This window comes from Molossus molossus, unplaced genomic scaffold, assembly GCF_014108415.1.
Source record: "Molossus molossus isolate mMolMol1 unplaced genomic scaffold, mMolMol1.p scaffold_m16_p_9, whole genome shotgun sequence".
Classification (NCBI taxonomy): domain Eukaryota; kingdom Metazoa; phylum Chordata; class Mammalia; order Chiroptera; family Molossidae; genus Molossus; species Molossus molossus.
In genome coordinates, this window is record NW_023425403.1 from 48,707,199 (window position 1) to 48,733,679 (window position 26,481).

At 42.1% G+C, this 26,481-nt stretch overlaps 1 protein-coding gene across 1 annotated transcript in view; it reads left to right on the forward strand.

Moving 5' to 3' along the window:
* Positions 1-26,481, forward strand: part of FARP1 (FERM, ARH/RhoGEF and pleckstrin domain protein 1) — a 300,320-nt gene that overhangs the window by 179,696 nt on the left and 94,143 nt on the right. Inside the window, exon 3 of the mRNA XM_036249925.1 lies at positions 13,659-13,763. Within this exon, the coding sequence (XP_036105818.1) occupies positions 13,659-13,763 (105 nt within the window). The remainder of the gene's footprint in view (positions 1-13,658; positions 13,764-26,481) is intronic.

Below are 26,481 nucleotides of genomic sequence, written 5' to 3' on the forward strand. Positions count from 1 at the left end.
ACTGGAGAAGCTATTTGGGAATTATTTACGTGCTAAGTCAGATAGTAGTCACAAATGACCGAGGTCAAATGCAGCAGAGAAATACAAGGGAATTGTTATGAAAAAATTTTGTCAAGATATTTAAACAGGTAAATTGGAGGAGAATGGCATAAAGGTAAGCTGAGCGGTTTCCAAGTTCCTGTGTGCACGAATGTGCGTATGAATCAGAGTCCTTGAGGGATGCTTTCCCGAACTCTTCATGCACGTGGGACTCGAGGTATGTGTGAGGTTAGAGGATGTGGGTGCTCTGAAGTTTCCAGGCGAACCCGGTTTTCAGAGTCCCCTCAGAATCATTGCTGTACTGGAATTAGCTCCTTAATTAAATCCTGGCTGCTGATCAGCATTCCTTCCTATTAGGTCTGTAAAAACTTAAAGAATCCGTGACGTAAACCATGCAGAATGATCTTGTTTGTCAGCACTGTGGTTTATTAGCACCCAAGGGGCTTGTTGTCTGATACTTAAGGGAGCAATGTGTTTAATTCAGACTCTTGGCAGTCCTTCTAGTAGATATTTTTGAATGTGCTTTCCATACTTTTGCTATGTATTTATTTGTATGTTTCTTTTCCTTAGATCTAGCTGGGGTCTGTGTGCTTATATTTTGTCTCACTCCAGGAAGTTGCTGGTGGGAAGGGACTGTCATCAATAGTGAACACATAATTTTTTTTGCTTTCTAGTGGTTTTCCAGTTTGTAGATCATATGGACTCTGCTCCCCCCCCCCACCCCCCCGCCACTATCTCATTCCTCAACCCCTCATCAGAAGATACTGGAATATGGGGGAAAGTATACATTTTATTTTAAACCCGTTTAGGTGTTGTAAGCCTTAAAAATACTCGAGGGAGTTTGCATAGCTACCAACAGTTGGAAATAACCTGGGAAAGGTTTCAACTAACAATGAAGTAAAATGGTTCACTGTGATTTATTGAGTACCTTCTAAATGTGGGCACCTTATATGTCTTTGCCTCATTTGATTATCCTAGCCACTTCTTTAGGGGGTATCATTATTCTATTGTTCCGATGGGGAAAATCCAAGTCCAGGCAGGCCATTTAACTTGCCTGGACCTGTTAAGTGACAAGCCAGGTGTTGAAGTTATTGAAACCGGACACAAAAAGGGTCCAAGGCTACCTGTCACTACTTGAGCCAAATTGCAGACAGAATTGAATCATATATATAAGTGTTGATTCCAGTAATGCCGGCAGTATGGAGAGAGCAGCAGGTCATCCTGTAAATTCTGCTCTAACCTCTCCTATTAGTCAGCTGATTAGTATGGAATAAGTAAGAAAGGGGCTGCGGGCAAGGAGGGAAGGGGGCAGGGTCCATGGTCCACGTGCCTACTTCCAGGATCTTGAAGTCCAATAACAAAGCAGTTAAGTTTCTATGATGTTAGAAACGGCTCAGCCCATTCTTGGGACCAGAGAATGGGCAGCATTCCTAAGGCAAACTACTGCAGGGAGTCAGGGTCCAGGCACAGCAACCTAGTGAAAGAGTTTCCTGTCCTTGATTTGTCCTCAAAGTGTATTTTCTTTTCTCAGTAATGGACCCACCCAGGCTCCGAGGCATCTTATCTGTTTACAGCCCTGTTTACCTTCTTGCAGCACACCCTCCAGTTTTCCAGGATCTGTAAGAAGCCCCTTAGCTATAGCTAGTAAGGCAAATAATCATTAAACAACTATGGTTCTATTCCTATTAAGTGCCCGTCCCCCTATCATTGTGACCTGATGACATTCACTCTGTGCTGCTCTCAAATGTAATCTCACACCTTTTTTTTTTTAAATCCTCACCCGAGGACATTTTTTTGTTCAGATAGAGTGGGAGGGGGAGAGAGGAAGAGAGAGGGAGAAAGGTCGACATGAAAGGGGCATATCAAGTGGCTGCCACCTGCACGACCAGCCAGGGCTGGGGACAAACTGCAACCGAGGTACACGCCCTTAGCGAGAACCAAACCTGGGTCTCTCTGGACCATAGGCCGACATTCTAACCGCTGAGCCAAACTGGCCAGGGCATCTTACACATTTTTATACCTAATAGTAATAGCTCCATTCATTGGAAAAGACAAGAAAGTTAGGTTTCCCTCTACTTTTAAAATGAAAATGCTTTTTATGGTACTTGACCCTCCCCCCCCCCCAATTTACCAGTCTCTTCAATAGATTGTTAATATTTTTTTCAACATTTATTGTGGTAAACACACCACATAAAATTTACATGTATCTTCAGTGTTTGTAAGCATACAGTCAGTGCCTTTTAGCTCATTCACATTGTTGTGCACCCATCACCACCAACTGTCTCTGTGGCGGCTCTGTCTTCCCAGGCTGGAACTCTGTACCCACTAAACAATAACTCCCCATCCCCACCTCCTTCCAGGCCCTGGGGACCACTACTGTCTGTACCATCTACTTTCTGTCTTTATTGCATATGCTTTTTGTACTTTTATTATATACTTATTTGTAAGTTTCTTTTCCCTAAATCTAATGTCTCTGCTTATATTAATTTGAGCGCTCCAGATTTTTAAAGGAGGAGAAGTTCTAACTTTATGATTAGAACTCTGACCTCCCTGCAGAGACACTAACCTGGAGCCGGAGCCTATTCTCACCCCATCACTAACACTGTTAACAGAACATTAAACCTGAAAAGTATATGAAAAAGAGTGGAAAATAAATAGTATTGGTTCGGGAGGTTTTCTGAGTACTCCAGAGCCAAGAATTCTTAAAGGAACCTGAAAGCTATGATTTACATATTTCCAAATATAAAAGCCTTATGCATAAAAATAGTTTTAAAATCCTTGTTCAGGGTTGAGAAAAAGGTTCCCATTCTCCCTACAGACTAATTTAAAAACACTAAAAATGTTTTCTGATTAAAGTGTCTGTACACATTTAACATAATAATTTTCTTTCATGTAATGTTCTTAGGGGTTCTCCAAGAACCCCAGAGGCTGGTTTTGGGGGAAAGGCTATGTTTAAAAAAAACTGGTAGAAGAACTCTTGCTGAGCGTGAGGAAAGGTGAGAACCAGGAGCCACATTTGGTGGCTTTGTTTTACAAAGTCTTTCCCTTTCTGTTCAGATATTGAGCTAAATTCACTGAAGTAGCTACCTTCCATCAGTCTATGGAATAATTTTTTGGAGGCCAACTGTATGAGATCAGGTGTATTTTCAGAAGTTCAGGCTCAGCAGGCCAGATGCACTTGTGAGGTTTAATCAGAGCACTGAACCCAAAGAGAAAAAGTGCCAAACGAAATAGACATAAGGAAAACGCAAGCATTTTCTGTTGCTGGAAACGGTGTAATGCTTTTCTTGCGTAGTCATAATCTGGTTTCTTCTCGCCTTATTCATTATTTGTGTGGTATTTTATTCCCTGCCAAATGGATATTTAAAGTAGCAAGATGTACTTATTTTTGTTAAATTTTAGAATTTTTTACTCATCTGCTTCCCAAAGTGATCAAAAGACAATGAATTGCTCAAGGTCGAGAACAGATAAAGCCAGCACTATGAATAGCCAAATTCTCCATAAACGATTTTCTTCTTTTGCTCACTGCATTACATGTTTGTGAGAAAGCAGTAGAAATCCACCACGGCGTGAGTGTGTGCGCTTGTGCGCATAAACACCCCCCCCCCCCAGGCTTGGTGTGAAGGGAGAAGGGCGGTTCTGTACTAATGATGCTATGGTTTTATCCTAGCTAAATTACAGCGAAGGAGCTGAAAGGGCCCATTCTCTCCTTGGCCTGGAGTCGGGACTCTGAAATCCAATCTGAAGTGTGTTTAATGAGCGTTCTGAATGCTGGGGCTCAGTGTGGAGGGGAACAAGGAGCGCAGTGTGTCCTGGCAGACAGCGTGGCCACCCTTGGAGCCGCAGCCAGGAGAAAGAATCGCCGCGTTTGTGGACCCGGTGGATGGGCAGGCCTAAACATTTAGCTACATTCTCCCAGAATGAAAGCCTTGTCCCGGTTCCCCAGACTTTGGTTTAAAAGTTGTAGTTCCTGTTCTTGCTCTGGCTGGCATTTCACAACAATGGTGATCACACTGTGTGCTGACCAGGCAACCACCAGGGCTGCTGTTGGCTTTTGAGTCATCCACCCCCCACCCCACTCCTGCATCTCTAATATCCAGTAGAGCTTACTGAATACTGGATACTATCCTAACAGTTTCAGTGTATACTAGGTCACTTAATCCTCACCGTACCCCTATGAATAGGTTCAACGATTACTCTCATTGTGCAGAAGAGGAAACAGGCCCAAAGGGTAACTTGCCTAAGGTCACACTGCCATGGAGTGGAGATAGGGGGCTTGCAAGAAGGCAGATGCCCCGAGTTTGTATTCTTAGTAATTATATTATACAGCCTCTCTAAGTCACTGAAGGGCTGGAGAAACAGCATGAGAAATATCTCCCACATTTCAGCTGTCCCATTTGTTTTTTTTAAAAGATTTATTTTTAACTATAATTGACGTACAGCATTACTTTCAAGTGCACAATATGGTGATTCGACATATATGTACCTTACAAAGTGATCCCCACAATAAGTCTAGTAACCACCTCTCACCGTACATAGCTACTGCAATGTTATTGACTCTGTTTCCTATGTTGTACATTATAGCCACATGGCTTCTTTAATAACTGAAAGTTTGTACTTAATATAAGAAGTACAAATATCCCATTTTTTTGTTAGCTAAGGAGCCCTGCCTCTGCAGTGGGAGACCATGATTGGCTTATGTGATGCTCACCTTAGCTTGCAGGGGCTGCCATGTTATGTCTTAACTATATGCATCATACCATATGTCCCACTAACTAGCTTTGGTGCCTTGAGTTATAGCACTTGCAAAGCCTCACCCTCTTCCCTTGGTTTTATCAGCAAGTTTTCTCCAGGACAGTTTGGCTCATCAAATTATGGATGTAAGTCTTGAAAGAGATAAGGGGGAAAATAGACTCGGAGGCTTAATGGTAGGGAGCAGATTCTCTGCAGCTGGGCTTGAACTTGAGCTCCACAGTGAGTGTGACCTTGGTAACTCTGGCCTCCAGCCTGGTGTGTCCCAGGGTGTGGAGCCTTGAGTTGCAGGTTTCAGATGTATTAGTCCTTCTGCCCACAGGGTGAGCCCCCACGACAGTCACATCTGGCTTCTAGTATCTGTTTACTCCAGCAGAACATGCAGATAGGATGTCGGGGCGAGGTGGGGGGAGCATCTGTAACAAAAATAAATTATTTAAGTTAAAAAATATTTTTTTTAAAGCAGACATTATTACTAATTTCCCGTGAGAGGAATTGGTAGGGGCTCTGTTCTGGCTTCTAATGTGCTGTTAGGAAGTCCTGGGCCTTTGCTTTTCTCATAACTATAGAATCCTCTTTTTATTCCTTGTGTTCCTTAATTTCTTTGCCTTCAAATGGATTGTTCTCCATTCTGTAATATACTCTCCAGCCTTTTTCAATCTAAAAAAGTTAAACCCTTAAGTTCTGGAAATTTTCCTTATATTATTATTCTTGCATAAATTCCTTTCCTCTTGGGTCTCTCCATCCAGAGGTCACATTACTCAAATGTTGGAACTCCTGAACTGAGCCCTAAAGGCCTTCTCTCCTCTCTTCGTCGCCATCTCTTTGTCATGAGGTCTAGTTTCTAGGAATTTTCAGCTGTACCTTTAAACTCTTCTTGTGCACATTTTATTTCTACTGTGCTATTTTTTACTTCTAAGAGCTCTTTCTTGCTATCTAAATATTTCTTTTTATAACTTTCTGGGTTTTTCTTTTTAAGGTGTACACCCTTAGCTATATGAGGATACAAATTACAGCGTTTTTAAGTTCTTTTACTCTGCCCTGCATTATTGAAAGTGCCTGGTACCTCCTATCTCTGACCTTTTGGGAGTTCTCCATAATTTGGCTGCTTCCTGTCGCTTACTCTCTCTCTCTCCTCTGTAATTAGATTTCAGCTTTCTCGTCTGTTGTCTTCTAGAATTTGGGGGAAATCTCTCACCTGCTGTCTCTTCTCTCATTTTCTCTGTTTTCTGTGAATTTATTCCTTTTTTCATTCCTTGAGTGTTTTTTAAGCGGGCCCTCTGGGCATCGTGATGAGCTGATGTACTCAGTCTGCCATATTCGACCACAAGTCTGACATTCTTTTCATCATTTGTATCAAGCCTCGTCTAGCAATGGCCTTCTGCCGAAGTTTCTTAGAAAGATATGCATTTATGGACAGATAGGTGGGTTCCTGTGGATTTCTCAAATTGCACTGTCCTTGAACTTCTGCTTCATTGATGGCTCCTGACTGTGTGCAGAGGGACCGGGAAGATGATGCCCTGGACAGACAGCTGGGATGGTGGAAACTGAACTGTGTGACTGCTGAGCCTGAATCCTGCCCTTTGTACCTCACCGGGCTCAAGGGTCTCCAAGAGAATATTTTAATAAAAAGAACTTCAGTGTAGAACACCATTCACATCTAAAACAACAACAGTAAGAGGAATACCTTTTAACAGCAGGAGAAATGAATTGCCTCCCATAATTAGTCTACACCTTGCTGAGTATATTTGGTTGTCAAGTTAGAGAGATTTTGAAGGCCAGACTTTTTATTATCCAAATCCATTTATTGGGTATTCATTTGTGGTGTAATCCCTTTACTGAAAGAGACAGTGCTGAACGTAAATGCTTGGTCCCTGCCCCCGTGTGGCTGAGAGATGAGTAATGGCGCCACGAAAGTAGCTGGAGGAGTTTGCAAGAGCTGCTGTGACAAAGTGCATCGGCTGGTAGTTTACAATAACAAATTTATTCTCCTCTGTTCCAGAGGCTAGAACCCCAACATCAAGGCGTCATTAGGGCCACTCTCCCTTTGGTATTCTTGCCTCTTCCAACTTCTACTGGGGTCATCACCCCAGGGCCGTCAGTTCTGGGTTCCTTGGTTTGTAGCTGTTGTATCACTCCAGTCTCTGCCGCTGCCATTACATAACCCTCTCCCTTGTGTCTGAGTCTTCATGTTATCTTCTTATTAGTACACCAGTCTTATTGGTTAGGGCCCACCCTGATAACGTCATATTAATTTGGATACATCTGCAAGACTGTTTCCAAATTAGGTCACATTCACAGGTACTGGGGGTTAGGATTTCAACATATCTTTTTGAAGGACATGATTCAGCTCATAACAGTGGGTTTGGTAATTTTTTGCCTTGATAAAGACTCAAGCTTGATTCTATGTCCAAACAGAAATCAGAGCACAAAGCCAGGCAGCCCGGCCTGTCCAGGATGCACCTGTCATTCAGTAGCAACTCATCCATGTGACTGTACCTTGCTGTTCAAAGCATAGTCTTCACACTGCCAGCAGTAGGGAGCTTTTTAGATATTCCGATTCCCAGGCCCCACTCCAACACCTGAAGCTTATCAAGGTCTGTAGGTGATGAGTGAGCCCATTCACTGGAGAAGTGCTGCTCAGGATCACATCCGGTAGCATTTAGGGCAAAGTAAGCATGGACCAGTGTATGGACTCTGCCCGGGGACATTGTCACACAGCACGCTGATGTGGTAGCCAGGCTTTCCATTCTGTGACACTGCAGAGACATGCCTGTGGGGTTTGGAAATGGACCTCCTTTTCTTGGTGTCAACCCATTCCTGCCATGAATTCTGTAAATTAACATTTCTCCATCACAGTGGCAGCAACAATAATAGAGAACTTGTCTTATGTGCCAGGCTCTTTGGCACATACTTTGGAGTCATTGTTTTATTTAGTTTTCACATTGATCCTAGGAAGTAGATAATATGTCTCCAGTCCGTTCATGACACCATGTGCTATGGACTGAACTGTGCCCCCCCTCCCCTCCCCAGTTGAAACCCTAATCCAGTATGGCTGGCTTTGGAGTAAAAAATCATTAAGGTCATAAGGTGAAGCCTTGATTCGATAGGATTAGTGCTCTTTTAAGAAGAGACACCAGAGCACACACTCGCTTGTGTTCACACACACACACACACACCACTTACTATATATTCTAATTTAGCTGGTTATTTGTCTTCACCCCAACTCAGAAAGAGGCACTGATCTTACTGATGTCCATTCCCTCCATACCTCACACAGCGCCTGGACATGGCCACTTGCTTGATAAATGTACCCCCAGTGCCTCAAACCTTCACAGCTACTGATATTTCTACTCACCTGATCAAAAACCACCAAAAGGCTACGAGGAAATCTGCCATGTTACAATGCCCTAAGATCAGACGTATTAAAGGTTAGTGAGTTGTGGGAATGTGAAGACTATTCTGAGAGGTTTTAATGATAGCAGAAAGGGAGCCAAGGCCTTTGAGAGATGCCCTTCCCTTCTGCTCCGTAAGAGCGTGCCCTGGTTATGTTGATCCCAAACCAGAAAAAAACAAACACTTCCAGAAGCAGCTCTCTGAAACCTGTGCTGCAAATTGTATAAACCCAGCCAAATGTCATCGTGATTGACTTCTGTCTGTGAGTTCATTTCAGAAAAGCAGAACCTTGTCTTAAGTAGGACACACCATTTGTTCAGACCCTTTGAGGAGGTGGGAGAGGGAGGAGAATTGTGTCTTTATTCTTTTAGAGGAGGAAAAGAAGTACTCCCACATGAAACCTGATGGAACAGAAATGACCCGAAGGCATAGATACATTTTAAAAGCACAATAAACTAAAGCAACTTTGGTTCAGTTTTTACTAGCTTGAAGCTCTATGTGAATGTTCATACTGTTTATTATTCAATGCTCAGTTGCCAGACATCCCCCAAGAATGTAAACCTCCTCCTAAAATTTAATTTTGTAGGATTCCATGAAAAGCCAATTCAAAATGCAGAAAGCACAGGGACATACAGTTTGAAATCAGCCAGTGTATTTGTGCAGTAGGTTAAATGCCAGTTGGAGCATAATTAAAAGTAGCCAATAAAAAAAAAGGTGATAAAATTTGATTATGTAGTTTCACTCATCGCTGGTTTGTTCTCTAAAATATAACATATAATTACCATTTGGCTGCTTTTCTGTAAGGAGTACACTCTAGAATATGTTAATCAAGGCTGGCAGTGTGTGGGGTTTACAGTTTCTTAGAAGCTGTGGGAATCTTACAGGTCTGCTCCTCCCAATACAGACACTTGGGGTGGCCTTTTTGATTCATTTGTCATAAGATCCCTTTCATGTTAAACCATTACTAACAGTACAGGTTTTCAAATGTTGCCTAAATAACTTGATTTCCCTTCCGCATGTATGACAGCTTCTATGGTCGTAAATATAAATGCGTGTGTGTTTGTGTATCTTAAAGTGAGTTACTATTTGAGAAAATCCCTTTACGGATGAATTTTCCTCGGGATCTCTACTTTCTGTTCTGCCAGTTTAATCTGTGCTATTGCAAACTTTCCCCCCATTCAGATTTTACTGACTGACTTGTTCGTTTTAACAATAAAGGGCTAGTGGATTTGTAGCATTTGAACCCATCATCAGTTTTCATTGCAAAGCCTGCACCAAATACATAAATTGTGGTTACTTCCAGCAATGTTTATTTTATGCCTTGTTTTGTTTTGTTTTTGCCAGACATGTAAAACACAATATTAGGAAACATTTGTGCTGACAATATTAGCGCACACGTGTGGATAGTCACATGTTCTTCCCATGTGAGAAGGCTCTTCACAGCCGCTCTGCTCAAGCTGGGTCCAACCCTTCAGTATTTTTCTAAGACCCTGATGTGAAGTAAATAGAGTCTATTGTGAGTAACCCTCTCCAGTTGATTATAACCCTATTCCTCGGTTCCTTGTCCCCCCTTTCTTCTGTGCTTTATTATTATTATTATTATTATTATTATTATTATTGTGGCAAAATAGACATACAATTTATTATTTTAGCCATTTTAAAGTATATAATTTAGTGGCATTAAGTACACTCACAGTGTTGCAAGATCATCGGCACTATCCGTCTTATATTCTGTGATATGATTCTGAACGTTTAGTGTGAAGCTCAAAAATTCATTGGAAACAAGTGTAGAGAAATGACATTGCAGAATGATGGAGAAAATCCGCAGCAGGAGGAAGAGGAGTAATACTTTTTCTTAAAGATTGAGATGCAACTCTTTTCCTTTTTCCTGCCTCCAAGATGCTTTCTCTGAGCAGAATTTAGCCCTGGTGCATGCATAGTCCCAGATAGTTCCACCCCCAACTCCTCAAAGACAGGGAAGCTCGGTCCCTGAACTTCAGAAGCATTTTTGATCGTAGCGCTTGGTGCACATTGGGGTGTTAATGCCGAGGGCCACTTACCTATGAAATTGTCATGTAGTGACTACATTTAAACCTTACAGATACTTTTTTGTTTTTTTTTAACCCTCACCTGAGGATACTTTCACATTTATCTTCAGACAGAGTGGGAGGGAGAGAGGGAGGAAGAGAAAGAGAGAGAAACGTAGATGTGAGAGAGACACATTGAGTGGTCACCACCCACATGACCCCAACCAGGGCCGGGGACATACTGCAACTGAGGTACGTGCCCTTATCAGGAACCGAACCCAGGACTCTCTGGTCCTCAGGCTGATGGTTGAACCGCTGAGCCAAACCAGCCAGGGCTTTACAGATACTTTCTAGTGATGCTACATACTGGTTTCCCTTGTATCCCTGACTATCACCAGCATTCATAGAGAAATTCATATAATGCTATATAGGCATCTATTTTATAGATGAATGTTAGGAGCTATAATATCCTTCAAACTCTGAATTAACTTCTCCCTATATAAAAATTTTTATATCATAGAAAAATCATCTTGTAGGAAGGATTTGTACAACATAATAAACTTTAAGGAAATTATTAAGAATCGAGAACAGATTTATATCACTTACCAACTAGATTGCAAGCATCTATTTCCAGCTTCTTATTTTTACCAAGATATGCTTGATACGTTCTCAAAAATCTCTGCGGACCCAGTTCAGGTGGAAAGCCCACCTCACCTGTGTGTGTTCCATAGGCAGCCGAGGTGAACTTCATGTCTATAAAGACATCCATTGTATATTGATTTTTGTTTTGTTTAGACTTCCAGCATTGAATTGTGAAGTCTCGTGATGAGGTTATCAGATTCACTTATTTCCAGGAATTCTTTGGAAATGTGAGTGCTTACCAGCTGGTCAGATCATTGGTAGTTCGTTTTTTAACAAATAGGAAATGTCAAGAATTGTGAGAAAGAAAGACTGTGAAGCTGGCATGTGGTCTTCTCTTTAACAAACATGTTATGATATAGGAATGGTCCACAACTTCTTAGCCCCAGGCCTTTTGTATCATGTTCTCATTAACGCCTGCAGATTTTACTGGGCAGAGAGGAGGGCCTGGAACAAAGAGCTGTATATCTGTTACTCATGCAGCTCTTTGGGGGCAGGTGTGAGAACTTGAACCCAGGACCCTGCTTTTACCTGGCCGAGGAATCCCTGAGTGTTCTCAGCATGACTGAGTTGGGCACAGTGCTGTACCAAAGAGAGGAAAAGTAAGGTTGGTGACCAGTAATCCATGTGGTTCTTACGTTCACCAGATAAATGCAGGTGTAAGCGGGGGTCGGGGGCATGTTTGACAGAAGAGAATGGGGTTTCCATTCAATCACATGTTATTCCTGCCACCCATCGATGCAAGTAAAATAGCTCTACCAGTAACCCTTGGACCAGGCATTCAAAGTCTAAAGCCTGGTGAGTTTGGGATTATCCATGGAGAATACTACACACCGTTAGATAGCTGTGAATACCTTCTGGATTTCAATGATGAGGAATTATGGGAGCATAAATTGGTATCTGATTTTTAAAAAGATGCTTTGTTGCTGGGCACTGAAGCACGTTTGATGGCTCCTCGGTCGTGCTGCGGCAGGTTGATGGGCATGAGCATTGTTGTCCTCGTCGGGCTCTGGCTCCGGCAGTCAGCGGCTCTTCAGGGTTACTAATTGATTCTTAAGACGCTCTGCTCTTCTCGGAGGGAGGGGAAGCTAGAAAAGCAGTACCTGGAGATGACCATGTCTTTAAAACTTTCTTCTTCCTGTGTTTGATCTGTGAGGTGGAGTTGGATCTCTTTTACTGGTGGGTCATTAGGAGTCCACTGGGTAGTGAAGAGAAACCAAGGCATATGATTTTAAGCTTTTAGGCTAGAAATTGGGTTCTTATGTATCATATTCCCTTTCCTTATAGGTTCAGTGTATAGAACATACATGTGCAGTGTTGATTTTAGCAGACATTGATTGAGTGCCAGGTGCTTTGCTAGGTGATAGGAATAGAAAGGTGAATAAATAGCTCAGAAGTTAATCAGGGAGACAGACTCACAGCTATTTAACTATATAGCATATAGTAGAATGAATAACTTTTCCTTTTTAAAAAATATGTTTGTATTGATTTTTTTTTTTTTTTTTTTTTTTTTTAGAGAGAGAGGTAGAAGCATCAGTGTGAGAGAGAAACACTGATCGGCTGCCTCCTGCATGCCCCCCATCCAGGACCGAGCCCACAACCCAGGCATGTGCCCTGACTGGGAATCGAACTGGGGCCTCTCAGTACATAGAATGACACTCCACTGAGCCACACTGGCTGGGCTAGTAACATTTCTTGATTTGTTTATTCATTCATTTTAACAAAATTGGTTGGTCTTTAAGCATTGTAGATACAGGGATTAGTAAAATATGGCCTTAACCTTCAATACATGTGTAGTCTAGATGAGAGTCTGTGTTATAGAAACCTAGAGAAGAAAGCTGTAAATTCGACCATGTTCGTGGAGGAGAGGCACAGGGCAGGGTTTAATGGCCACAAAGAGGGCATGGGATCATGAGAAACTTACCTCCACACACAACCTGCACACAAATATTTATAGCAGCTTTATCCATAATTGCAAAACCTTGGTCAACCAAGATGTCCTTCAGTAGGTGAATGCATAAATTGACTGTGGTCTATCCAGAGGATGGAATATTATTCAGTGATAAAAAGAAATGAGTTATCAAGCCATGAAAAGATATAAAGGAAGCTTAAATGTACATTGCTTGGTGAAATGCTAATCTGAAAAATCTCCATACAATACTTTGTGATTCAAACTATGTGACATTCTAAAAAAGGCAAAACTATAGACACAGTAAAAAGATCAGTGGTTAAGGAGGAGGGTGAGAAAGGTTGAATGGGTAGAGCACAATAGACTTTTAGGATGATGATACTGTTGTGGTGGATACACGGTATTATATACATTTGTCTAGAACTATAGACACTATACATAGAACTGTAGAAAGAGTGGATCCTAATGTAAACAGTGGACTTTGAGTAATAGAAATCTATCAATATCGGCTTAATAAGTATAGCAAATATATCATAATAATGCAGCAGTCTTCAACCTTTTCATCTTATGGCACACATAAACTAATTACTAAAATTCTGCGGCACACCAAAAAAGTATTATTTTTTGTCGATCTATAATTCACACCAGACAGCTGTTGTGGTGGCTGTTGTCATTTTTTTTATTTGGCAGTCTAAGGGAAAAGAGGTCAGTGCCCCTAACTAAATCGTCAGGTATTACGTGTTTTAGAAATTCTTGCAGCACACCGGTTGAAAATCACTGCGCTAATGCAAGGTGCTAATAACAGGGACACTGTGTGTGTGGGAGGGAGAGGCATCTGGGAACTCAGTACGGCTGCCTGTCTCAGAGGGTGTAACTCCTGTTGTTTCTCTTCCCAGCAAAGAGCCCCTGGGAAGGTGTTGCTGGATGCGGTTTGCAACCACCTCAACCTCGTAGAAGGCGACTATTTTGGCCTCGAGTTTCCTGACCACAAAAAGATCATGGTAGGAGATGTCATATTGATGTTGCTATTTTATTATCTCTTTAACTTGGGAGAAGGGAGTCATTGGGATCTTCCCTTGACCATGCAGAAATATACAGAGTAAAAAACCCGGAAAGCACCTTTAATCTTTTTCTGAAAGTAACGTGTGCACAGCATTAGCAAATTCAAAGAGAATACACAACGAAGACTGTTTCCCTCACCCTTTCCCACATCTCTCCCTCCAGGACCACCATTTCCAGTTTCTTGTGTATCCTTCTGATCAAAGCCTGTGTATACATATACATAAATACCTATTTCTGAAATACACTAATGTGTGATAACAGTGTCTTTCATGCACACACACTCACACTCCTATACTTTTCATACCTCCCCTTCATTAATATATCACGGAGACCTTTCCTTTGCAGGGCATAGAATTCATTTCCTTTTTTATGGTTTCATGCCTTTCCAGTGAATGCATATGCCAGACTTTACGACCCCAGTTGTAAATGGTGGGATACTTAGGTTGTTTCCAATATTTTACTGTTACAAATGATGCTGCAGTGAACATACTGATACAGTTTATGTTTGCACTCATGGCCAGGGATTTCAGGAGTCCAGATCCAAAGGCATGGGTTTGCCTAACCCAAGGGTTCCACCATTTCAAAGTTTGCTAAATATAGGGTGGGGCAAAAGTGCATTTACAGTTGTGAGCACACACAACCGTTTATTCTTGTATTATTACTTATAAATTATTGTATTATTTTCTGTAAAAACAACCTCAGAGAGACTACTTCCATGGAGAGGGAAAGACAGGAGTGGGATCTGGGCGTCAGTGGAGGTGTCCAGTGGGCAGTACCCATAGGCCTATCTGCTGGAGCACCGGACAGAGATCTGAGCTGAAATTCAAGAATCATACAGTTACTTTAAATAGTAAGTGAAGCCCTGAAACTAGATGAGAGTGTAGAAAGTTTCAAGAAGGCAAGAGTGAAACAGTAGTGTCTAAGGGATGGACAGACAAGGATGGACCCTCAAAGGAGGTTCAGATAGAGAGGAGAAAAACCAGGAGAGGGAACTCAAAGTGAGGGGAGACAGCATGGCAAGAAAGGGGGGACAGACGGAAGAGAGGTAAGTGATGCATTAATCTGTCATGTACCTAGAAATGGGTGCAAATTGTGTGTTCTCAGCTTATTCCTACCTACAAATTCTTTGTCATTTTCCAGTGCTTACGTTAAATCTAAGCCTCTCTGACTCCCAGTCTTTTTTCTGATGTGGCGAATGATCGCAGAGGGGCCAAAGCTAGCTCCATGTTCATTCATTCATCGAAGAATTATTTTGTGCTTACACTGTGTCAGTCTGCATACTTCATCCTCTAGACGACATGTGATACAAAGTGACAGCAAGAAGTAGTTATGGTTTCCATTCATTAGAACTGCACAACTTGGGAATACAGATGAGGAAACAAATAACTACAATGCAGTGTAGTAAGTTCTGTGGAACATTGTTTCATAAACTTATTTTATGTTAAAATAATGGTTCTCAAAACCTTTGAAGATCTGGTATCTCATTATTTCTGATGATCCTGCCTGAATTACTACAAGGTCCCACTGGCATTTTTGGCTCTAGTTTTGCCCCGTTCCGATCCAGCGGGAGTTGCCTTGCTAAACTGTACATTGGTAGTGGAGAGGGTACTGAAACTCTGAGAATTGCTCCATATCTGGGTCAACCAACTAGCTAATGGCAGAGCTGGGATTCTAGCTGTGTTCCTCTGACCCCAAGTTCAGTGCCTTTTGTGTTAACTGTGGGTGCTTCTCTTTGCTAGAATTTACAAACCTGTTAATCTCCCTGGGTACCTCCTGGACTGACTTTTTCCATTTTTTCAGGGTTGATTTTTATGATTTCATTGCTTCCTTATAGTACTGTTTAGGGATATGTTCAACTGCCCAATTCAGAAAACCCAATAATGATGACATAAAGAAATAGTGTTTGTTTGTCTCACATAATACAAATAAAAGTATTCACATGAGTGCTTACCACGTGCCAGACTGTTCCAGCTCCTATGGGTACAACAGTGCACATGGCTCACATTCTAAAGCATGTACCATCAAACTCTCTGTAAAGGGCCAGCTAATACCTACTGTATGGAGGCTTTGCAAGCCAAAGGGTCCCTGTTGCACCTATTCATATCTGCCCATGTAGTGCAGAAGCAGCCTCTGATAATAGACAATGAATGGATGTGACTTTTTTTCAACAAAACTTTATTTGCAATACAGAAAGCCATAGCTTGTCAACACCTGCTCTGGAAAGGAATAAACTCTGTGCAAGGCATTGTATTAGGTTTACTTACAGTATTTTATTGATTCCACATAGGCCCATGCTAGCCACCTTTCTTAAAGAGGTTAACTCATGTTCACAAAGGTATACAGCTAGGAAATGATAGAGCTGGGATTCTAGTCCAAATCTCACTGCAAGCCCATGCTCTCAGTCACCTTTCTATCCTTACCATACATCTATATTTTGCTCCCCGTCAATGGCAAAATTCCAGCCTAATAGCTAATTTCATAACATTTTAAAACTAGGTTGCTGTGACAAAATTAAACCGTGATGTTAGGTTGGGAGGTGTAAGACACTGCAGAAGGGTACACGAAGGGCTTCTGGGGTCCTAGCCATGTTCTGTTTCCTCACCTCAGTGCTGGTTCTATGGGTGCAATCAGTTAGTAAAAATTCAGTGAGCTATGCACTTATAACATGTGCATTTTATATGTGTGTATGTGTAAACCTTTATCTATGTATATATAAAATAAACGTTTACCCCCAAAATGCAATGAAATAAAGCACAGAGTAGCAGAACTAATGACCAAAAGCACCCAGAAACTATCTGATGGGACCTGTTTTGGGAAAGCCAAGAATAAGTCTTGATTGGATGAACTGAGGAGCCAGTCACCTGGGAGAACAGTAAACTTTAGCTTGATGTTCACCTCTGCTCTCAGTAAAGCTGCTTAAAAATGTAAGATTTGTGTCGTATAGTTTTGGTCTTCTTCCCAGATTCTGTCGAAATGCTGGCTTTCTGTCTGGGTGGTCTTGCAGTGGTCGATGAATGCGGCTACAGTCACCTGCCAGCCTCAGGGCGCCGCCTTGCCTGTCAGCAACGCCGTGACGGGGCAGGTGGCAGGCCGCACAGAGCCTCACTTGGCTCACTTTGGGTGTGCTGGGGATTTAGTGGCCTCCCAGTGGGGTTTTTGAAAGGATCAAATATGATAATATCTATAGGCATGTGCCTGGGGCCTATTAAAGTGTTCAGAAAGGGTTAGTTATGGAAATTATTATCATTGTCATCATTTTTTTATTGTGTTCAAAAACAGATAACATAAAACTTACCATCTTTAAGTGCACAGCACAGGAGCATTAATGATATTCACATTACTTTGCAACAGATCGGGAACTGTTTTGTCTTGCAAACCTGCAGCTTCTTACCCATTAAGTAGCAGCTTCCTTTCTTCCTCCTCCCAGCCCCTGGCAGCCCCCATTCCACGTTCTGTTTCTATGAGTTTGGCTACTCTAGGAGCCTCATGTAAGTGGAATTGAGTAGCATTTGTCCTTTTGTGACTGGTTTATTTCACTTAGCATGATGTCCTCAAGGTTCATCCGCATTGTAGCATATGACAGAATCTCCTTCCTATTTAAGGCTGAATAATATTTCATTGTACAGTTAGACCTCATTTTGCTTATCCATTCATCTGTTGATGAACATTTAGGTTGCCCCCACCCCTCAGTTACTATGACCAATGCTGCAGTGGACGTGGGTGTGTCGTCAGTGTGATCGTCATTGTGTACTGTTGTGTATATTATGTTTGCCAAGCTTTATTGGAGAGTCTGCTCACATTTCAGCCAAAACAAGAGGAAGCATGGTTGACCTCATAATGCCCAAACATGGGCTGTCACAATGCTTTTTGCCCATTTATCTGTGCATCATACATGGGAAACCAGTTGTCCCCCACAGTCCTGGGCAGACAAGATTGTGGACCTTCGTCCCTAGGTGGTACGTTCAGGCAACTTGCATTCCAGCGTGACCTTCCACCTTTTTCTTATCATTTCTATTATGTAAGTAGCCACGTTAGAGCGTTCTTCATTATGAGGGTTTAAAAAACCTTAAGGGAAGCATGAGAGCTCTCAACAGGGTGTAAGATGTGTTTCTCAAGACTGGAAATACACTGGTGATAGTTAGTAAGGAATCAGTTATGCTCTGCCCTGAACGGGACTTGCTCAGGCCTATCCGTTGATAGCGCTGGTTGCTGCACGTACATGCGAGTTGGCCTGCTGTTCTGAGTCCAGGCGGCCATCCCCGTGAGATGGCCCCACAGGAGCAGAGAAGTCCTTTAATCTGTTTTCTAAAAAAATTGATTGGTCTTCCTGTGGTAGAAACACTATTGATTCTAGGAATTAAGACCCTGTACTTACTATGCCAGCTAATTGGTACCTAGAGTCTGAAGGCTGGTGCAAGGCCAGAAAGACATTAGGTTGCCACTGCGGTGAGGTCCGAGAGCTAACTGTCCTTGAGCTTCTGTGTGCCACGTCTCTACTGTAAACCTAAATGCATCTCATTTCTTCTTCCTATTAGGGATCAGCAAAAAGGGCCAGATAGTAAATATGTTCGTCTGTGCAGGCGATGCTGTCTCTATGGCAACTCCCCAGCTCTGCCACGCAGCACAAAAGCAGCCACAGACAATATGCAAACAAATGAACATGGTTGTGTTCTAATGCAACTTTACTTATGGGTGTGGGTGTTTGAATTTTTGTTTGTTTGTTTGTTTTTATCCTCACCCGAGGATATTTTTCCATTTTTTGTACAGATAGAGTGGGAGGGAGAGAGAGGAAGGGAGAGAGAGAGAGAGAAACATCGATGTGAAGGGACACATCGAGTGGCTGCCACCCGCACGACCAACCAGGGCCGGGGACAAACTGCAACCGAAGTACGTGCCCTTAGCGGGAACCGAACCCGGGTCTCTCCGGACCGCAGGCCGACGCTCTAACCGCTGAGCCAAACTGGCCAGGGCTGAATTTTATAGTTATAGGCTGTATCAAAGCACGTGGTAGGCTGGATTTGGCTCATGGGTATTAGTTTGCCAATCTCTGCTTTATAATATTTCTCTGAGGTAGGTATTTTATCATTCACATTTTAAGGTAAGCACACTGAGAAAGGTCACCTGCCCAATACTTAACAGTGAACTGGAAAACCAAGTTGATAACCAGGATTCGTAGGCAGACCTGTTTCTGTGTAAGCGTTCTCTGCTACACCTGGCCACCTTCCTCCATCTCAAAGAGTTGCATACACCTCAACCACAGAGATAGGTGAATAAGTAAGATTTTTCCTATTAGCCTGTTGAGGACAGTGGGAACAGTTCTATATTATGGCCTGTATATCTCCACTTAAACATTTTATTTGTTGTTTAGCATCTGGGTAGATCAATCCGTGACAGTTTTCCAAGGTTATCATGAGGATTAATCAGATACTTTACAATCATGAGTTCATCAGGATTTCTCGCACATAGTAGGCACTCAGTTATCTGTTGTATTTTATGCTTGCCAACGAGGCTGGCCCACTGTTCTTTTATTAAAGCTGCATTGCTTAATGACCTAATAAAACAATTCTAATTTTTATTAAATAAATATTGGTAAAGCTCAGGGAAAAGATTGGCATCTCTTTGTTCATTTAATATTATTCTTTATGCCAGGAGAAAATTTTGCCATTGGTAGGTCTTTCAGCTTGGGCTGTTATATAACAAAATACCATAGATTGGGTGGCTTGAACAAAAGACATTTATCTCTCACAGTATTGGAGGCTGGAAGTCTGAGATCAGGATACCAGCCTGGTCACATTTTGGTGAAGACCCTCCTTCTGACCTGCAGATGGCCACCTTTTTACTTTGTCCTCACATGTGGGGGTCGGGGGGAGATTTTCCTCTTCTTATAAGGGCATAGTCCTATTGGATCAGGGACCCATCCTAATGCCCTTATTTGACCTTAATTACATGTTAAAGACCCAGTCTCCAGATACAGTCACATTGACGTTGGGACTTCAGCATATGAATTCTGAAGGTGCACAGCCAGTCCATAGCATCAGGCATGCTTCCTAGGGTCTAGGGATCACAGGAAGCATCGATACTTGGGGTGACAGGTGGTTTCCCATCCCCACTGGGGTCAGACAGACCTTCATCTATTCTTAGGTACAGCCTTTTGAACTTGTTTCTTCCTGGGGGTCTAACTGCAGACATCTGAGGCCGGGAGGGGAGAATATTACAGGACCAAGGACAGGCAAAATTTGGGAAGCCAGCAGAGGTGATGTTGTGGACTGTCTCAGTCATCATGCAGAGCAGCACCACGGTTTGATTGACAGTGGCTGTGCCAATCATAGCCACTCCGTGCAGGTCCCAGAGGAGGCAGAGGAGAGCTCCTTCAGCAGAGAGTCTGAGAGGACAGATCACTGGAAAAGCAGAGTTATAAGTCAGGTTCCATTTCTTAAGCTGGAAGGGAGATGTGTGGCTTTTGTTTTAATTTTGTTTGTTTTAATTAATAGACTTTTTTTTAGGGGAAATTTTAGGTTTAAAGGAAAACTGAGTAGAAAGTGCAGAACAATTTCATATACTGCCCTCCTCCAACACATACGCAGTGTCTCCTTTTATCAGCAGCTTGTATTGATGTGACATATATGTTACAGTTGATGAGCGAATATTAATACATTATTATTACAGTCCAGGGTTCACATTGGGGTTCATTCTTTGTGTTGTACACTCGATAGGTCTTGACAAATGTGTAATGACACGTATCTACCATTAGAGTATCATAAAGAAAAGCTTTACTGCCCTAAAAATCCCATGTACCACCTGTTGATCCCTCCCTCCCCTCTGAGCCCCTAGCAACCACTAATTTTTTTTTTCAATATTTTCTTGTTTTTTTGTGTTCTTTTTCTTTTTTTAATCCTCACCCAAGGACATTTTTTTTTTTTGCATTTATCTTCAGATAGAGCGGGCGGGGGGGGGGGGGAGAGAGAAACATTGATGTGAGAGAGACACATCAGGTGGTTGCCACCCACATGACCCCAACCAGGGCCGGGGACAAACTGCAGCCAAGGTACGTGCCCTTAGCGGGAACTGAACCCGGGTCTCTCCTCACCACAGGCTGACGCTCCAACTGTTGAGCCAAACTGGCCAGGGCTACACCTTTTCATATTTGTTCGGATAGAGTGAGAGGGGGAGAGAGGAAGTGAGAGAGGGAGAGGGAGAGAGAGAGAGAGAGAGAGAGGGAGAGGGAGAGAGAGAGAGAGAGAGACATCAACATGAAAGGGACACATCGAGTGGCTGCCTTCGCACAACCCCAAGCAGGGCCGGGGACAAACTGCAACCAAGGTACGTGCCCTTAGCAGAAACCGAACCCGGGTCTCTCTGGACTGTGGACCGATTGAGCCAAACCAGCCAGGGCAGCTTCTTCAGTTTTAAAAAATTATTATTGTTAGCATGATATACCTTTTTTATCCTTTTCCTCTGAACTTATGTCTTTATGTTTGCAGTGCCTTTCTTATCGGCAGCATACAGTTGGGTCTTGCCTGTTTGTTTACTCTGACAACCCTGCTTTTTAAATTTGGGGTGTTTAGACCATTTACATTAAATGTGATTGGTGATATGGATTAATTCAGTCATCTTGAGTTTGTTTTCTGTTTGTCTTATTCTTTGTTCCTTATTTTCTGTTTCCTTTTGATTACTAGAATATCTTAGTGATTCCATTTTACCTTCCATGTTGGCTTGTAAGTTTTAACTCTGATTTGTCACTTTAGTGGTTGCTTTGGAGTTTGCATCATCTGTAACTTATCAGAACCTTCCTTCAGGGGATACTATGCTGCTTCACATACAGTATAAAAACTTACAGTAGTATACTTTTTCCCTTGCCGATCATTTTGCTGTTGTTGACATACAGTTTTCTTTTATGTAAGTTATAAACCCCTCATTACTATTACTGTTTTTGTCTTTTATAGAGATATAAATAATGAAACTTTTAAAGTTTATTTATTAATGACACAGAGAGAAAGAAACATTGATTTGTTGTTCCACTTATTTATGCATTCATCGGTTGATTCTTATATGTGCCCTGCCCTGGGATCAAACCTGCAACCTTGGCATACTTGGACAATTCTCTAACCAATTGAGCTACCTGGCCAGGGCAATAAAAAATTTTTTTTGAAAAAACATCTTACATATACACCATGCAGTTAACATTTTGGTGTTCCTCATTACTTTATGTAGACATAGATTTCCATGTGATATTATTCTTTCTGCTTGAAGGACTTTCGTTAATATTTTTTGTTATATGGGTCTGCTGATGATGAATTCTCTTGGTTTTCATATATTTGAAAGACTCTTTACTTTGCCTGCTTTTTTGAAAGACATTTTCTTGCTGGGTATAAAATTTTAAGATGAATTTTGTGGGTTTTTGTCCAGTACATTAAAATTTTGCTTCACTAAATTCTCCTTGCATTGTTTTTGACAAGAAATCTGTCATATGTATCTATATTCTTTTGTACATATATCTCTTTTGTCCGACAGGTTTTAAGATTTCTCTTTCTCACTGTTTGTGTGCATTTTGCTTGTGATGTGCTTTCATGCAGTTATTTTTATATTTCTTATGCTTGAGGTTCGCTGACCTTCCTGGATCTATGGGTTTATTGCTTTCATGGACTTAGGAAACATTTCAGCCATTATTTCTTTTAACACTTTTCCTATCCTTTGCTATCTCTTCACATTTGGGACCTCAATTTTATGGATATTAGGCTGTCTAAAATTGTTATACAGTTCTCTGATTCTCTATTAATTTTTTGGTAATTTTTCTCTGTGTTTCATTTTGGATTGTTTTTATTGCTAGGTCTTCACGTTCATTAGTATTTCTTCTTCAATGTCTAGTCTGATATTAATCTTACGCAATGTCTTTTTTATCTCACAAAATGTAATTTTCATCTCTAGAAGTTTAGTTTGGGTGCTTTTCTTTAAAAATCCTCACCTGAGGACATGTTTGCATTTATCTTCAGATAGAGTGGGAGAAAGAGAGAGAGAGAGAGAGAAACATTGATGTGAGACACATCAAGTGGTTGCCACCCACATGACTCCAACTGGGGCTGGGAAAAACTGCAACTGAGGTATATACCCTTAGCAGAAACTGAACCCAGGAATCTCTGGTCCATGGGCCTATGCTCTAACCACTGAGTCAAACCGGCCAGGGCTGGGTGCTTTTTTTTTTAATCCTCACCTAAGGTTATTTTTAAATTGATTTGAGAGAGAGAGGAAGGGAGAGAGAAAGAGAGAGAAACATCAATGTGAGAGAGAAACATTGATTGATTGCCTTCCTTATACAGCCTAACCAGGGATAAAACCCACAGCTTGGGTATGGAATAACCAGGAATCGTACCCACAACCTTTCAGTGTATGGGAAGATGCTCCAACCAACTGAGCCATACAAGCCAGGGCTAGCAAGGCTGGTTTGGGTATCCCACCTTTTTTTTAAATCCTTATTCGAGGACATGCTTAGAGACGGGGGGTGATAGAGAAACATCTGTGTGAGAGAGAAACATCAATAGGTTGTCTTCTGTACAACCAACTGGGGATTGAACCTGCAACCCAGGCATGTGCTCTAATGGGAATTGAACTGGTAACCTTTCAGTACACAGGATGTCACTCAACCAACTGAGCCTCTCTGGCCAGACAGTTTAGGTCCTTTTTATGTCTTCCATATCTCACCCTTTTGAACATAGGGAATATAGTTGTAATAACTGTCTTTATATCCTTTACTGATTTTACTGCTTGTGTCAGTTCTAGGTCAGATTTGATTTTTTTTTTTTTTTTTTGGTCTTATTATGAGTCATATTTTCCTGTTTCTTTATATGTTTCATGATTTTCTTTTCTTTCTTTTAAATCTTCACCTGAGGATATGTTGGAGTTGGGGGGGGGGACATCTACGTGAGAAAGAAACAGTGATAGGCTGCCTTCCATAGACTCCTTGACCGAGGATCAAACCCAACCCAGCTATGTGCCCTGACCTGGAATTCAACCGGCAACCTTTCGGTGCATGGGATGATGCTCAGCCAACTGAGCCACTGCAGCTGGGCCGGGTGATTTTTCTTTGGGATGTCAGATATTGTGAATTTTATATTGTTGAGTGCTTAATTGTTTTGTATTTCTATAAATTTTATTGAGTGTTCTGGGATGCACTTAAGTTATTTGGAAACAATTTCGTCCTCTCAGATCTGGCTTTTAAGACTTGGTAGGTGGCCCTGGCCGGTTTGGCTCAGCGGTTAGAGCATTGGCCTGCGGTCCGGAGAGACCCGGGTTCAATTCCCGCTAAGGGCATGTACCTCGGTTGCAGTTTGTCCCCGGCCCTGGTTGGTCGTGTGGGTGGCAGCCACTCGATATGTCCCTTTCATGTCGATGTCTCTCTCTCTCTCTCTCTCTCTCTCTCTCTTTTCCTCTCTCTCCCTCCTACTCTATCTGTGCAAAAGATGGAAAAATCCCCTCGGGTGAGGATAAAAAAAAAAAAAAAAGACTTGGTAGGTGGAACTGGTGTCGTATGCAATGTGGAGTTAATCATTCCCTACTGCTAGGAAAGACCCTTCAGTACCCTACCCCATGCCTGTGAATCCTGAGGTCTTTCAGTCTGTCAGGTGAGAACAGGTAGTGTTCCTGGCCCTATGTGAACACCAGGCACTGTTACCTCTAATCTTTCCATTGCTTCTTTTTCCCAATCTTGAGTATTTTCTCACCAGCATATGTTGGTAAGTATTTAGCTGATCACCCAAAGGTAACCCTCTGCATGCTCCTAAGTGCTCTTTCTGGAGAGAGCTTTCTACTCTCCTGAACTCCCCTGAGACCTCTCGCAGCCTCGGTTCCCTTCAGCCCTTCTCTTCCGCGCCCGGATTCTGCTAGGTTCTTCCTCCTTGCTCCACAGTCTACAAACTTGCTCACGACAGAAGACTGGGGCAACTGTAGGGATCAGGATCGTTTTGTTCTTTCTCAGGGAATCGCTGTTTCTCATTGCCTGGTGCCCAAGTATTCAGATATGCCCTGTTACGTATTTTTGTCTGATTTTTTCGTTGGTTCATATAGGAAGAGCCAGTTCCTCTTACTCTATTTCAACCAAAATCAGAACCCCCTAATAGGTTTTAAAATGAAAGCCACGCTTTACATATCTTTTAAATATAAACTAATGTGAAATTAATAAAATAATTACAATTTATAAAAAAAATTACATTCAAACAAATGCTTGCAAACACGAATTCTTAATAAAGTTGTTTCTTTTAGGAGTCAGCCTGAAGGACTAATGTGTTGCAATGAATTCTAGATACTGGATTATTTTCTGTAATCTATTTTATCTGGTTCCTATATATGTTATCGTTGATGATGAAATATCCTTGTTGCATGTAGTTTTTATTTTTAAGCATGAAGACGAGAGCTGAACTGTTGTTGAGTCCTTTAGCTTTTGTGGGGCAGGATATTTTGTTGCAGAAAAAGCACAGGTTTAGAGTCAAATAGACTTGATGTTGAATGAACCCCAGCAGTGTGGCCTTGGGCATCTCAAATAAGCTTTCTGACTTTGGCTTCCATCCTGTGTAAAAATGATCACATTATTATGAGTGTTAAATGAGAATGTATAAAGCACCTATCCAGTGCCTGGCACACAGCAGGTGCTCAAGAAACAGTCTCTGTTCCCAGCCCCCTGTCTGATATCAGGTAACTTACTCTTTTTTTAATAAGACCCTTTCTAAAATACCTCAAATACTTCAGTTGCCTACAAAATCCACCTAAAATGTCACTCACCAAACTATTAGGGGCAAAACATGTTGAGGGAAAGAAAGTGAATGGCTTTGAGACCAGTGATTCATATTGCCTTGCCTTTGCTACCTAGGTATTAAAACATTTCTTCTCAACTAACAGTATTTCAGTGCAGAGAGCACATTCCAAAGGGAGAGGGAATGTTCACAGGGGGTTGGAGGAAAAGAGGGAGCCTGAGTGAAATGGAGGTAAGCAGGGGCAGTTGATGCTGGAAAGCTGTGTTGAAACCAGATTATGGAAGATAGCTATAGGCTGAATTGCCCCCCACCCCCACCCCAATTTCTGTGTTGAAGCTCTAATGCCCAGTACTTCCAGGATATGATTGTTCTTGGAGATAGGGCCTTTACAGGGGTGACTAAGCTAAAATGAGGCGATTAGAGTGGGCCCTGATTCAATCTGACTGGTGTCCTTTTAAGAAGAAGAAATTTGGAGATACCCGAGAGACACCAGGGGCATGTGTCCACAGAGGGAAGACCATGTGAAGACCTGGCCAACGAGAGAGGCCTCGGGAGATAGCAAACCTGCAACACCCTGAGCCTCCAGAACTGTGCGGAAATGTATTTCTCTTGCCCATGCCTACCTAGTCTGTGGCTTGTCATGGCTGGCCCTAGCAAACTCTTCCCAATAGGCCTTCAGATCCCAGCAGGGAAGTTCCTTGATTTGGTGAGTCCTGCTCACTGAGAGTGACATTTCTCGAAGTCCATTCATTTCACCAGATCCCTTTACAGCCAGGTAGTGTGGATGTGCAGTTGTGCTCTGGTGATCTGCGGCATGGTTTTAGAGAGAGCAGGGGTGTGGGGCTTGGTTGGAGGGATGGAGGTTGCGGATAGAGACACATCGTTATGATTGTGACCCTCTAGAAATCTTTGAGCA